Genomic DNA, 15,851 nt, shown 5'->3' with positions numbered 1-15,851 from the left:
TTCAACAAAACAAAATCAATATCCGTCTTAAGTGTTTTATCTCTGTCTGTGCACACGAGGCTTTTAATAAGACAGCCACTGTCTAATTTGCGGGCGAGATGGAGAGGCTGGTTTTTTACTTAGAGGTTACGATGACCAATTATGGAGATTTTGCTTGTTTATTTTAAATGAACAAACTCAGGACTAAGCAGATTTAGGATGTGGGAAAGCACACTTCCTGTATTTAAATCAGTCACACTGACCATTCTTGGATGGTTTTTATATCATTATTCATATTTGTATATCTTCCTGGCAGTTCCAAACTAGTAGCCAAAGTTCAACTTTTTGTGTTTTAACGAGTGGTTTTAGGAGAGGTCCCACTCGTGGCGTGTGATATAGCATATTTATCATGTTGAGTCCGAGAGGACGGGCCCCCAGCAGGATCGACTGTCCTCTCTCAGGAAAGATTATATCTAATTGGGTCGAGCAACGGGGGAGCGAAGCTGCCGTTTCCAAGGCAACAGCTTCTAGAGAGGAATGACTAACTGCCAACCGAGAGAGTGACAATTGTCAGTATGTATATTCAGGAGAATGGGCCCGTGTCGGCAGTTTAACGATGTTTTTAATGTTTTGTCATTCACAGAGCGCCCACCTAGCCATGATTGACACGCTGATGATGGCGTACACAGTAGAGACGGTGAGTGTGGAGAAGGTGATGGCCTGCATGCAGCAATACTCCACCGATTACCCAGACGGGGACGTGCCATATGACACGGAGGATGCCGTCACCAGCTGGATGAATAAGGTATTTTTCTGCTTTTATGAAGCTTAGACTAAGCTATAATGCAATCATATACATTCAGTGAGCCCGATCGTCCTTTATACATTCATAGAGATCTATTGCACTATAACATGGCTTCAATATGTTATGATCTCTGAGGGCTTCAGTGAAGCCCAGGACTTTTGTTTACATTCCCTCGCAGGCCAGCTGTGCAGGCAGCCTAAATCAAGACAGTACCGCACATGTACACACACACACACACACACACACACACACACACAGGCCATGAGGGACTGCAGAGACATTTCAGGGGGGGTTTTTTGGACTTCGTGGCATAACAATATTAAAAGGACATTTGAAAGAGTTTGCATGAGGGTTTTTGGTGAGCTTGCATCATGCGTTTTACCATGTTTCAGATTTATTCTTATATAATCATTTAATAAACTACTGTCAGCATAAACAATACAAGCTCTGAATATATACAACAAATTGACAAATATTTATTTTAAAAATACAGTTTTTTTTACTTTTTGCCAGATAAACAATTTTTTAAATGATTAATTTCTTTATTAGCTTACCATAAACTTCATGCAGTTCCCTTACAACCCTCTGTTTATTATGATATAATATAATATATATATATACTAATATACTAACATAATATACTATTTTACTTGAGAAACTCTATAATATAATATAAAATATTATATTATATTATAATGTAATACAATAATATTTAATATTTCAACTAAACACTTCACACTTAAAATATTTAAGTGTTCTGTGATTTCAAATTTAATATTTCAGTTTTTTGATATTTTGATATTTTATATCTGTTTTAATCTTTTCATTAACTCTCTGCAGTTCCCTTACGATCCAAAGTTTGGGAAACCCTAAAATAATATAATATACACTTGCTTGTAGTGGAAATATTGGCAGTGATTTTCTTAGGCATGTAGAAGCTCAAAAACTCCTCTGTGTTTTACTCATTTTTAAGGTGAACGAATACTTGAAAGAAATCATAATGCAGGAGCAAAGGAGGACGGAGGCAGAGAACGCAGAGCCTGTTGAGAACCCAAAGGTAAGTGCACTTCCTGTCCTTTCTCTAAAGCAGTGATGATTCAGAAGCCACTTTCATCCGTAGGAGGAAAATACAAAAAAGTGTCAGAGATAAAGATGGATTTTTGTCATAATGAGCGCTTGTACGTCTCTGAAATCTGCTTAAAACAACCGCCAGTGAAATTTCTATTCTTCCTTCCTTAAGACTCAAATACTTGTATAGATTGTACAATATAAAGCTGAATTACATAAATACAGTCTTGATTTACAATCTTGAACACAACAATAATGCAGAAGATTTGTGAATACTTATTGTCTAAAGATATGGTGTTGTCATTAATATACAACAATAAGAGCTAAACCGTATTATTAAATAAATATTTTCAAAATGTTTAACGATATTCACTATATATCTTGTTTAATGCTCAAAGTAATATATAGTAAAAATGTAACATAATGTCCTTCTAGATGTTTATATAATATATATTTTATTTTATTTATTTTTTCTACATTGACATGAATAAATAATATTAATAATTAATCATTTTAATATATAAAAAAGATTATAACCGATTATCTGCCTTGCCGATTATCGGCACCGATATTAAGCGTTTTTATGGTTTTATGGATCATTATCTGTAATTTAAAAAAACAAATTTGCAGATAAAATAATGTAAAAGATTTTAAGAGTATTATATTCAAATATTTAAACCTTTGTAAACATATCTCCAGAACAGCTAACATTATTCAGTGAATAAAATTGCTCTTTTTAAACCCCCTAAGTGTGTTAGTCTATTGAGACGTACACATGACCTGAGTTCACAGGACGTGACGGATATCATCAGCCTTGCTGTCGTGTTTTATAACATACTGAGGGTATTTCTGACTTTGCTGAATCACAGTCTTGCGGCAGAATCCTGATGTGGACTTTCTGCCAGGCTGATGTAAGAGAAAAATGTTTGCTGATTCACGTTTCAACGCTTCACTTTCCCTCTTCCTGTCCCAGCGCGACAGCGTATTTGGCAAACATGACAGATGACGTCAGTCACCTTGTTTTACCTTCTCTCGTAGCGCGGTACACTTATGAACGCCGCGTCCTTGTTTAAACCCCTAGAGACCGCGAGCCTCTGCCTGCTTCCCAGCTCAACTTTTACTTTTTTTTGGTTTTTTTCCCATCGTTAATGTGAGTGTGGTGAGGGTGTGTAACGTGCAGAGTCATCACACAGAAGCGTGCGGGCTGTTTGTCAGAGTTTGGCCCACCCTGTCCCGAGGTCGTGGCTGGGCTGGGCGTCTGACGCTAATGAGAGCAGTCAGTTCTCAGAGGCGCTGCAGGCTGCCGGCGGTGTTTGAGAGACGCTGCGGACACAATCAGTGCCGACGAGGAATGTCAGCCGCTTACACAACACTATAAACATCCTGAAACAGCCAGCATGACGCGAAGCTCTCAGACTGACACACAAACACACCCGATGCATGCAGATATGGATATTGTGTGTGAATTATTGTAATATAAAACTTCAAACAAAAAGTGTGTGTGTATTATTATTATTATTTATATCAGTTGGGTCGATGTATATACATGTATTGTTATTATATTGTAAATTGATTATTAATTTGTAATTATTGGAAAATATGTTTATATAGGTGTATAACAAAAAACAGTATATAACAATAAACTATATATTTTTAATAATAAATAACCAATAACCAGTTTTTAATATAAAACCAAATTTTATAATATTTTTATATAATTGTAAAATATAAGGGAATATCTATTTCATTTAAATAAAAATAATACTATTAAATATGTATATTACTATTAATTAATAATATGAATTAATATTTTATCATTGAATACATATATCAAAATTAATACAATTATAATTAAAAATGGATCTTATTAAAATATATTAATTTATGTTCAACTGTACATACATTTATATTTAACCGTATTCCCTCTAAAATATTTAACTATATAAATATTTATATAGTCATATAACAATAAATTATATTTTAATAGAATAAAATGTTATCAATACAGAAATACAAAATATTTGTAATATATTTAAAATGATAAATTTTAATTAAATAGTATTACTGATGATATTACTTTTTCAAAAAGGTTTTTAAAACTGTCATGAAAATATATTAATTATATGAATTGTATATTGAATCGTTTATTCATGTATTTTTACTGTATTAAACTAAAATATTTATATAGGTATATAACAATGAATTATAGTATTTTATTAGTATAGAAATAATATTTCACAGTTAATTTCACAGGTTTCAAGCTCACATTTGTTTCTAGACTTAATCTGCTGGCAAAAGACTAATCCTGTAACTTTGCAGTCTTCTTAGGGCATTCTGGGTAAAATGTGATTCATAGGATTTAACGTCTCTTAGATCAGAGAGCATCAGATTTTCTCTTCTTCAGTTTAGAACCCTACAGTTATTTTGCCATGCTTTTGATGCTACTCTTCTTTTATTAAAGTTACTTAAGATTTAAAAAGTTGAGAGAAGCTTAAAATCGTAAAAAACTAAGAACATGGCTGGAACCAGCCTGACAGCAACAAGCAAACACTTTTCTAGTGGCTTGGTTTATTTCTTAGTGATTTAGTCTCAATGAGAATCTGAAAGTATTTTGTCTCAATACATTAAAAATAAAACAATAAGTAGTTTACTTGTTACTTATTACCAATAGAGATTTACAAAATTGTATTTTATCTATCTATCTGTCTATCTATCTATCTATCTATCTATCTATCTATCTATCTATCTATCTATCTATCTATCTATCATCTATCTATCTATCTGTCTATCTAATTGAAAAGAACTAAACCTGCTTCGATCTTGGGGCCTGCTTCATAAAAAAAGTTTACCAAATATTTCAGTTATTCTGACTTATTCTGAACCAAATCAACTGACAATAATCAGACTAACTGAAATAAACCTGACTTATTTGGTAAACTTGTTTTATTTCACAGACGGGGCTTAGACTAAGCCATGATTAGGGCAAAGTTCGATTAAAACATTTAAGTGATGTCTATAAACGTGCCTTAGTTTACCAAATGAGCCAGGTTTATTCAATCGATGCGTTTCAAAATAAATCAGACTAACTGAAATAAGCCTGACTTGTTTGGCAAACTTGTTTAAGCCTGGTGTCCCTCTTGAGGCAAAACAAAGACTTTGATTTATTTTAAGATTAATCAGTGCAAGTTTCCTTAAGATGAAACAGCTCAGACTTAGTCTGGGACTGGGTTTAAGCCTCATCTGTGAAACCGGGGGTTTATTTTCTCATAATCTGGTTTCTAATCTGATTGCGTTGAATAATCTCTGCTCGCTGACGTAACTGCTCTTTCCTTCTCTCTCTCGTTCGTTCTTCGACCGGCTGAAGTCTCCAACCAAGTGGTATATGAAGCTGGTTCCTGTAAGTGTGATTGAGAAACACCTTCTTTCATCCCGGCTTCATCTTCCATCATGTTTCTGTTGCCATGACGACGCTTTCACACGGTCCTCAGCTTCATCAACAGAGAAATATTTATATTAGGCTGAGCGAAATTTCCCATCGCATGTCTTATTTTCAGTGCTTTTCCATACACTGGTCCATCATGAGCTCTCTGTATGTGTTTTGCTCTGCTGAGTTTGTTTTTGTCTGTTTGCGGCAGGCGCGTTACAGGAAGGAGCAGGTTCTGCCCAAGATGGTGCCGTGGATCCCTCCGGTGGACAACCTCCTGAAGGACAGCACAGATGGCTGTGCCCTCGCCGCCCTGCTGCACTTTTACTGTCCCGACATCGTCCACCTGGGAGGTACAGAAAACAGCCAAACCCAAATAACATTACTGAGCACTCAAAAATACATAGAGATCAGAGAGAGCTGTTAAAAACCAACAGTTTTTACTCATACATGCTATTATTGTACACAGATTATCAGTACAAATGCAAAAATCCAGGGTTATTTAAAAATGAAGGAGATTTTTTTTAATTTTCCACACAATATTTTGAAAATAAATTGATGATTAAAATTTTTATAACACACAAACACAGTGATGTTGTGTATTATTTTAAGATTTTATATTAAAAATGTAAAAAACTATAGTATTAATAGAAGTATAATATTACATTTGTATTTTTGTCCACAAGCAGACAAATGTTTTTTCATATTTTAGCATAAAAAGCAATATCTACAGTAATAGTGTGCTATTTTTATTTTGTCAAAAAATGTATAGCCGTAAAACAAGTACATTATTATATTTCCCCTTATGCAATATTTTAAGTTGTTAAAGCCCAGACAAATGTTGTTGTTTTTTTACATTTTACATTAGAATTATAGAAAATGTAAAAAAATATATAATTGTGGAAAAAATATAATCTTGGGATTTGTTACGTAAGAGGCTCTGTGGTTTCAGGTTTTTGGAGGGGCGCACATGTGCATGCAAAACAAATCCAAATATCAGTTGACAAACTCTCTGCTATGATACGAACACTAAAATGCTCAGTAGTAACCTTTTAAAGTAGTCTATAAGCTTCCTCCTCTTGGTTCCTTCATATCTTTAACCCCTTATACTTTGAGATTGGATCATTGGAGGGAAACAAACTTGCGACTTACGCACATTATTTTGAATGGTATTTTCAAATCGGCCATTTAGCTTCGAATCTGTGAATACAATAGTCTTCAACTCATCCTTTATAAATCCATGACTTTAATCATCCTGAACTCACTGTTAATCTAATCACACTGATGAAGAGGACTAGAAATCAAATGATGGATGCGGTTACATTTATCTCCAAAGGCAAACGTCAATCACATGACCGTCATTTAGACTTTGATTAATGGGCGTCTTTGTGATTGGCTGAGTCCTTGTCAAATCTACCAAATACGCCGGATGTTCTGTGTCAGTGATTAGTGTAGCACTTTCAATCGTCTTTGATTCGCAGACATTTGCCTGAAGGAGACCATGTCGCTGGCAGACAGTTTGTACAACCTGCAGCTCATCCAGGACTTCTGTAAGGAGCACTTGAACCACTGCTGCCACTTCAGTCTGGAGGACATGCTCTACGCTCATTCGTCCATCAAAGTAAGCCTTCCGATTCAACTTGCGTCTAGATTTGGTTTCAGTTAGAGCTCAATGTCATAAGAGTTCTCCTTGCCTTTGTGTTTCAGCGGTTGGTTCGTTTTTATAACTGTAGGTCCAGGTTTGTCAGATCTTTATAGGCCACAGCATATGCGATCGGGTGGGATGCTGTTATTTGGAGCCCTTTTCTCGCGATAGGGAGCCTGCGGGAGTTGGCTTTATTCCTGATAAAAAGCCAAAAGTGTGAGGCTTGCCTTCAAACGCTTGTGGTGCTTAAACCAGCCTCCCTATGGAAGCAGGTTCTCTAAAGGCTGGCGAGGTTGACTAAAACGGCAGTAAAATCGCATTACGCATGCCTGGAAGATATTTAAATATAGGTTTATTAGATAAGCCGTTGTGGAAGGATCTCAAGGGCCTAGCCCCCGGTTTCACAGTCGAGGCTGAAGCCTAATCCTAGACGAAAATGTAAATCTGAGCTGTTTCAATTGAAGGAAACTTACACTGACTGATCTTAAAACATGTAAAGGCACGTTACATTACTTGAATGTCCTAATTGAACTAGGCCTAAGAGTTGGGTTTTTTTTGTCTTTTTTAATTTTTTTTATGTTTTGTTATGTTTTATATATCTGGTAAATACCTTTTTTTGTGAGATTTCCTTTGTCTTAAGATATCAAACTGTTATTAGGAAATGGAAAAAGGTTAGCTAGATGTCATCAAACTGGAGTTATTTTCCTTCAGAGTACTTTATGAGTTATTAACCACTCTATGGACTATATTTTAATCAAGTGGAAGTTTGTTTTTTTAATTCTCAATGTTATGTCTTCATGTCTCAGTCCTGGTGAGAAAGAACATTTTCTGCCAAGATTTTCTGTTATGTCGACCTGAGAAGCCTTTGGTTCTTCTTGAGATGTTGATGGAAAAGATATTTCTGATGCATCAGCATGGAACAAAACGGTTGATTTCAGTGGCTGTGGATGTGAAGAATCTCAAAATGTAGTTTGGCTTTTAGAGAGCAATGCTACTAGAATCAATGAAACACCTGGTTTTTGTTTAAACTCTGATTCCACAAATGGTAGCAAAATCTTACAGTGTGTTGGGTTTTATTAACACTGAACAGCCTCTGGTTAGAGGACCTGAACAGAGTATGATGCAGTGCCAGACTCCAGAGCTGAATCTCAGAAATATGACTGGAATTGAGAGCAGGTTACTGAGCTGTAACCTTGACCCAGTTTCTGTCAAAGCTAATCTAATCCCAGCTGCTTCCTTTTATTAAAATGTTCAGCTCGGTTAGCACATGTGCCGAAATGTTTCAATATGAACTTTATTGTGACCTGATCTCATTTCCGTCATCTTTATTTCCGGTCTGCTCTCAAATGGTATAGTAAAAAGTTCCAAAAATCCAAGTATATTTATGGAATTTTTAAAAAATAGTCAAATAAATTGTACGTTGTATATATATATATATATATTCAATATATTTGTTTTTCTGAGATTTGCAAACAAGTCTGGGTCCTTTCTCTCCGAATATTGATATATGCAATATATTTTTGCTTCTCCAAGATTAACCAATAATAAGATGCATATTTTGAAAACTATTGTAGATTCTGTTGGCATGCTGTTGTTAAGGAATTTGCATATGGGTGAGGAAGCATGATTTTTTTTTACATTGTTTTAAATATAATTACGTATAGTAAATTAACATTTTTAATTAAAAGCAACATTTTATTCACTAAAACTACAGATAAGCAATCTAATTATACATTCACGCCTTTTGTGTGAATAAGTACGTAGACAGGCAGATGGGGGAGAGGACGCATGTGCCAAACACCATCTGGGTTCAAACACGCGCCTGCTTCGGCTCCCTCTACCAAATACAAATGTTGCCAGTGAAACCCTTTATTTTCTTCTCTTAGTTATTGCCAGTAGCATTGGTAGATTGGGTTTCATGATATTGCGTAAAATTTGTGATGTTGCATACAAATTTCACCATGGAATATTTTAATTAATTGACAATGGGTGACTTTGTCTTTGTTAATTTGCTAGTGTGTGACATTAATGTTATTAAATTATTAAAAGCTGTTGCAAATGTTAACATTTGATGCCTTGGATTATATGAATAAATGCTTTAATCATTTGGTTACATGCATTAGATATGGCTTTGATAGTCAAGAGCATCTCTAGGTTGTATGGCGAGCAAGGACTCTTTGTTGAAAGTCAATTAAAATACTGAGGTAATGTCTTCTGGGAGTGGCCCCAGATAATTGCTGCGGTTACCCTGTGCCTTTAAACTGCTAGATGTAAATTGTGCTGAGTGGGAACAACGTATCAGAGGCATTTTTCATCATGTCAGGTACCCTCCATGAATTCAAGGTCATGAATTCTGTAGTCTTGGCATAAAGATGTTGTTCGTAGCTTGAAAAGGTTGTGTGCATTACTGGACCAAACAAAAAGCTGTATATATTGTACTGCATAAAATTCCTTAGCATTGTAAGATATGTAATTAAATTTGAAGGAAAAGGGCACTCTCCAGGTGACTTCTGTTCATGTACCTACAGGATTTAGAGAATTGCAGAGACATCTTGTGGGAGAAGAGGCATATTACAGATACTAGTTTCTGTATATGAGCATGCAAATTATTTTAGGGAAAAAAATTCTTGCAATGCAAGTTAATGTGTTTGTTTGTTTGTTTGTTTGTTTGTTTGTTTTTACCAGAATAACTATCTTGTCTTTATGGCTGAGCTCTTCTGGTGGTTCGAGGTTGTTAAGCCGCCATTTGTCCAGCCTCAGGTGCTGGACACTGAAGGTAAACTAATATTACAATAGAATATATTTCCTAGAATCTGTAGCCAATGGTGTGTACAGTCGTAAACAGAAACATTTGTCTTGTCCTTTATAGCACCACTACCTTCGCTAAAAAATTTGCCATCTGTGCCAATCTCAAAAGTCACAAAGAGAAGTTTCATGGAAAGACCTCCTAGTCCAGAAAGACCAAGGTATATCAAAAGTCTCTTTTATTTAAAAACATTTCTCTCTTCTGTTTTGTTTATTTTTAATGACATTTTAATGCTTTGTTTACTTTTATTTATTTTTTTGTTCATGTTAAAGTCTCCCTCTCCGACCTCAACCACAAACTTCGGGCTCAGGTAAAGTTAAAAGGCCTAAAACAACTTTTATGATAACAAAATATGAGTCAAAATTTGAAATGCACCCAGTACTATATGTTATATGTGTGCTGTACAGGTGAGATCAAGCGATCAACCTCAATGTCATTTGTGGAAAGCTTCATGGGTACTTGGCCCAAAGAAAAGAAGTAAGTGCAAATTCATCTCAATTCATTATTGAGAGTTTGAAATTGCACGCCATTGGATACCATCTTCTCTTCTTTCTCCAGGTCTGCTGCTCAAGGAGTGTCCTTTGAAATCCCATTTGATGAAGAGAGCACCAATCAAACACCCACTGGCAGAGGGATGACTCGGTCTGTCAGCACTGAAGGTTTTGGTTTAAAGATGCCCTACGGCACTAGGGGCATTAAGAGAAACCTGTCTTTTCAACCTGTCAATGGAAAGAACATGGGCATCGAGGAGGAAGGCTGTCCTGATAGCCTTTCAGGAAATCATAACAGCCGTCTAAATGGCTCAGGGCCACCTAGCATCGAAGAGGCCCTTGAGATCATCCACAACTCCGAGAAGAAATCTCAGAGCCCCAAGGCCCATGTTCCCAGTGAGGGCTTCTTTCTTCATCTCCAGAATAAAAGCGAATTGAACCCTGAAGCAAAGGATGGCGAGCTAGACTCAGTTTCAGAAGCGTCTAAAGAGGTTGCTAGCACATCTACCACTGAAGTAGATACCGGCATACATGTGCGGACGGAGGACATCCAAGAGACCCTGGATGAGGACTCATCCCTTAGGGATTGTACAGTCAGTATGGAGCTTGATATGGACCAAGACTTCGAGGCAAGAGCTTGCCATAGCCAGGGCTCAACAAGCCCATGTCCCAGCAGCCTAAGCAGCAAGTCCCCTGCAGGAAGCACCCCTGCTTTTATGCAAGGGATTAAGATGACCAGCTTTGCTGAGCAGAAATTCCGTAAATTGAATCCAAACGTGGAGGCCAAAGGCGCTGCTTCCCAAAGCACAACACCAGACAGTTCGGATCTTGGAATTCCTCACTCTGTTTCCTGGGCTCCTTCACCTGAGGTCAGCCCTGCACATCAGCCAACCAAGGATCCTGCACAGGTCATGGCTGCAGAAATGGTACACCTTCGCATGAGACTTGAGGAGAAGCGTCGAGCCATTGAGGCTCAGAAGAAGAAAGTAGAGGCGGCTTTTACCCGGCACCGACAAAAGATGGGACGCAGTGCTTTCCTCACAGTTGTCAAGAGGAAAGGAGTAGATGGCAACTCGCCTTCTCAAGAGGACACTCCCAGCTCAGAGGAAAGCAAGATGCCAGCGGAGACACCTCAGCCTGTCAAGTCTCCAGTGAAGTCTGTGGGTGAGGACGGTACATCCGAGGCGGACCTGATGGAATACACCCGCTCCATTGAGAAGCTCAATGCTTCCCTGAGCTTCTTGCAGAGTGAGATGCAGCGACTGGCTCAGCAGCAGGAGGTAATCATGCAGATGCGGGAGCAGCAGGCTTGGGTTGTGCCACCTCAACCTTCACCGCAGAAGCAAATTCGAGAGCTCAGAGGGAGTGGGGCACGCTCTTCAGGTTCTCCCTCACCTGCCGATTCTCCTAGAGCTACACACCGCTCCCCTACAAACCTTAAGAGGAAGTCTGCTTCTTTCCATTCCAAAACACCAAGGACACCCAGACCGAGTGAGCTAAAGATCACTCCCTTCAACCGAGTCCTGACCGTTCCACAGTCGGTGGACAGCATACCACGTTTGAGAAGGTTCTCACCATCTCAGTCCGTGTCCTGCTCATTTTCTTATTTGGGAAACGAGAAGAAACCACCATCAGGAGCAGAAGCCACAGACAAGGACCTAGAACAAGGCTTCGAGTCGTTATCCATTGAATGTTCTGCTGGTACCATCACCTCCCTAACCAAAGAAACACAACAGGCTGAAACCGAAGACACTGTCTTGCCAGCCAAGGAGCCAGAAGATAGGAGAGGGAAGAGCAAGAAGGAGAACAAACCAACTAAACAGCTGAAGAAGCCAACTAATGAGATTAAGCCTGCAGTGGAATCTAGTGTGTCAGAGGTTTTGTCGCAGATTGTAATGGAGACCGTCATTGTCACTCCCACCGAGCCAGTTGATATCACCCATCAGACAAACAAAAACCTGATTGAGGTTCCACTGTCTGTTCTCAAACCTTTGGATGGGCAGGTGTTGGAAGAGGAAGGCGAGAAGGAGACTTCAGGGGAAAATCTGGATGATGAGCAAAAGACGTGCTGTGGATTCTTTTTCAAGGTAGATATGAATGTCAGTGGATCCTTGTGTTAATCACTGTAAATAAAATACCACAACTATATGAGAATAATGCCAAGACAAACTTCTCTACTGATATTGCTTACTGTTAGCAGTTTGAACTTTAAGGTATAGTTCTCCCAAAAATTAAAAACACGGTAGTGATGTCTTTATTTGTTGCCATCTACAACCGGTGATTGTTGGACATTGTGAGTGTGGGTTTCGTGATAACAGAGGTGGCATAAAGTCGTCTTTGAGCACAAAAAGCATTCTTGTAGCATTATAAAATTAAGGTTGAACCACTGATGTGACATGGACTATTTTCTATGACAGTGTCTTTACTACCTTTCTGGGCCTTGTCAGTTACGTTGCTGTCTATTGAGGGTCAGAAAGCGCTTTCATTTTATTCAAAATATCTTAATTTATGTTCTAAAGACGAACAAAGTTCTTATCGGTTTTATATGACATAATATAAATTTTTTTGGTGAACTCTTTAATGTAATTTACATTAGGAACTTATAGAAAAATAAAGATGTTTTATATGTTTCCTAGCCCAGGAAAATGATGTGCGACTATAACATACTATTTTTAATCACACAAGGAGGTTAGCTTGGGACAGATCCCTAGAAAATGCAGCTGTTTGATCTAGGTCAGAAAACTAAGTCAAATAAATAATTTATTTTATGGTGTTAGTGTTCTGCAGGGAGTCTGAGCAGTGAAGACTATCTGGCTCTTCCAGACTGCTCACATCGACATCAATATATTGCCTTCAGATTTCTTGTTCAGATACTTGATAGACCTGAACATAACACATTACCACATGTCTATTCTGATCATGTGTTCATGTTATAAGGATGATATGAAGGAAGAGGACAGCATGGCAATAAAGCGAGCTGCGCTTCTGGAGAAAAGGCTGAGAAGAGAACGTGAGAGCCAGCAGAGGAAACAACAGCAAGAGGCAGAGCTTGAGCAAAAGAAAGAAGAGGCCAGGTAACACCCAGCCAAGCTGTCAGTAACTTGTCTAAACTCCTCCCCCGATTCTTAAATCCAATACTTGTCTTTTTCCACAGACTGAAAGCAGAGGAAGACCGTTTGAAAAAGGAAGAAGACAAAGCCCGACGGGAATTTATCAAACAGGAGTACCTGAGGAGAAAACAGCTGAAGCTTATGGAGGACATGGACACGCTTGTCAAACCGCGTCCTGCTGGGGCCAAACAGAGGAAACCGCGGCCTAAGTCCATCCACAGAGATGTGATGGAGTCCCCCAGGACTCCCGTCAGGGCCACGGCAGGTAAAGGGCTCCCCCTCCTGGCAAAGCCCGACACTGCATGCTTTGTGGTACTCTCAACCTTTTCCTGTCCAGCTCACTGCATCCATCTGTATTTCCTTCTAACAAGCACAAGATCTTTACTTTCTCTAAATATCTATTCTAACCAGCTTGCTAACTAATTTCCAACTAATTGCAAAGTACTCTTAATTTAACCAATCGGGCTGAATTCTTTTAGGAATCTATCCAGCTACACTCTTTTGTGTGTGTCTACACGGTTTGAAGAAATTATAAAGACGATGAGACAATAGCAGAGAGCTGAACTGTTATGAGGGTAACACAAAGTTTGGAGGGCTTGCCTTTGTCTTGTGTAACTGTGGGTCCTGTCCCGTTTTGTTTTGCATCTAGGTTCACGACCTCGTGTTTTTTCAGTGTCCAGTCTATCTCTGGCGTCTCTCGGAGATAACGACAGCGTCAACTCAGATAAGAAAACACAAAGGTAAGAAGCACTTCAAGCAGTCAGAGGAATGAGAATCTGTTTACTTCCTGTGTTTCCCTTCAATTCTATATATATCTCTCTCTGTACAGTGCGATACTAACCCAGTGTCCTTTGAATTTTCTGTATTTTTTCCTTCGTGCTCTTGAATGTTCTTGCTTCTTAGAAGCAATAGCTTAGCATCTGGCAGCCTTTTCTTCTTTTTGAGCTCTCCTCGTGTGAGAAATAGAAGGTCAGTCGTAGTTGGATAAGACTCTTTGCGCTTCCATCTTCTGTTCAAGAAGAACATCCTGTTTTACTTTGAGTTTGGCAGCAACACGAGGAATGATCCCCCATCTTTGAACAATAAAGATGGTTACTATAGTTCACCCATCACAGCTTTTTCCTTTCATTTCGTCATTAATAAACAAAGAATTAAGGTCACTAACCTTCACACTGGCACTAAAATTTCGATAACACATAATAAACAAAGATTTGCACTTTACACTTTTGCTATAGGATTATATAGAAGCTTCTGTTACGTTATTAAATTAAGTTTTCTTTCTTTAATTAAACTCGTTGCTGATCTTAACATGCATTTAATATTCTGTTGCTTTCTCCAATACGTCGCATTAAAAGTTTTTTGTTTTTTTTTTATTTCATTTGATGCTGATACGAGGGAAATTATTATTCATGATTAAGAGCTTTAATTTCAGTCACTGCTTGATTTTGCATGAGAGCAGTTGTTGTAGATGTATCAGAATGGGATGGATTGCAGGACTCAGTTTTTCATGTCATCCCAGCAGACCTGACTCAGCGGACGGCTGCCTGTCGCCCACTCGCTCCAGCAGCCGTAACGGAGAGAAAGACTGGGAGAATGGTTCAACCACATCCTCACTGACATCCAACACCGAATACACAGGTTAAAATATTAAATGTTTCGCATTTTTTAGCAGCTGCAGCTCCACCTCCGGTCCAGCAGAGGGAGCCTGTTTATTAGTTCTGAGCAGTGCTGTCTACATCTAAGCTCTTCTGAATGACCAAACAATTCAACATACTGAACATAATTAAATGTGAATATATCCATCGTATTCTTCAACGCAGAAGTAGCTGTTATAGGTCAATAAGAAGAAGAATAACAGCATGCAGTAAACTGTAAAAAACAAACAAACAAAAAAAGTTCAACCAGTGTTTATAATCGGATGCAAGACTCGAGGAAGAGGAAGGTGCTCAGAACTTCAGGTGGCAGATCCCTCTAGAGGACTGGAGACCCTGAATATGCAATAACTTTTACATTGTGTTATGACATGACCTAATACAACCTCTACTTCTTCGCTGCAGGTCCTAAATTATATAAGGAGCCCAGTGCAAAGTCAAATAAGCATATAATTCAGAATGCTTTGGCACATTGCTGTTTGGCTGGCAAAGTCAATGAAGGACAGAAAAACAAGATTTTGGAAGTAAGCATGTCCATTTTGAAATGACTACTACTACTATTATGTAGAAATATAGCTATTAAATGCAATGAACACATGATGTTATATTCAACAAATAGATTAAAAGATTATAGTGAGCTCAAACAATTAATCGCAATTAGTCATATCGTAAAATAAAACTTTTATTTACATAATATGTGTGTGTGTTCTGTGTATATGTATTATTTATGTATAAATGCACGTGTGTATATATTTAAGAAAACATGTATATTTATATTAGTGCTGTCTAACGATTAATTGCGGGGGGTTTTTTAACAAAAAGTTTTTGTTTACATATTATGTGTTTGTACTGTGCACATTTTTATGTATAT

General features: G+C 37.9%; 1 protein-coding gene across 11 annotated transcripts in view; it reads left to right on the top strand.

The window, feature by feature from the left end:
* Positions 1-15,851, top strand: part of camsap2a (calmodulin regulated spectrin-associated protein family, member 2a) — a 33,209-nt gene that overhangs the window by 14,710 nt on the left and 2,648 nt on the right. Inside the window, exons 3-18 of one of the 11 annotated variants that reach the window (XM_043223086.1) lie at positions 623-784; positions 1,758-1,841; positions 5,217-5,249; positions 5,488-5,629; positions 6,758-6,897; positions 9,607-9,697; positions 9,791-9,887; positions 10,000-10,037; positions 10,135-10,204; positions 10,286-12,305; positions 13,156-13,292; positions 13,373-13,593; positions 14,002-14,068; positions 14,232-14,297; positions 14,848-14,966; positions 15,386-15,504. In XM_043223086.1, the coding sequence (XP_043079021.1) occupies positions 623-784; positions 1,758-1,841; positions 5,217-5,249; positions 5,488-5,629; positions 6,758-6,897; positions 9,607-9,697; positions 9,791-9,887; positions 10,000-10,037; positions 10,135-10,204; positions 10,286-12,305; positions 13,156-13,292; positions 13,373-13,593; positions 14,002-14,068; positions 14,232-14,297; positions 14,848-14,966; positions 15,386-15,504 (3,606 nt within the window). Of the gene's footprint in view, positions 1-622; positions 785-1,757; positions 1,842-5,216; positions 5,250-5,487; positions 5,630-6,757; positions 6,898-9,606; positions 9,698-9,790; positions 9,888-9,999; positions 10,038-10,134; positions 10,205-10,285; positions 12,306-13,155; positions 13,293-13,372; positions 13,594-13,977; positions 14,069-14,231; positions 14,298-14,847; positions 14,967-15,385; positions 15,505-15,851 lie in introns of all 11 variants that reach the window. The other 10 variants (XM_043223085.1, XM_043223084.1, XM_043223095.1 and 7 more) reach the window with 10 other exon arrangements.

This window comes from Puntigrus tetrazona, chromosome 22, assembly GCF_018831695.1.
Source record: "Puntigrus tetrazona isolate hp1 chromosome 22, ASM1883169v1, whole genome shotgun sequence".
NCBI classification, from domain to species: Eukaryota; Metazoa; Chordata; class Actinopteri; order Cypriniformes; family Cyprinidae; genus Puntigrus; species Puntigrus tetrazona.
Note: the sequence above shows the minus strand (reverse complement) of the source record. Positions and strands in the feature narration are given on the sequence as shown.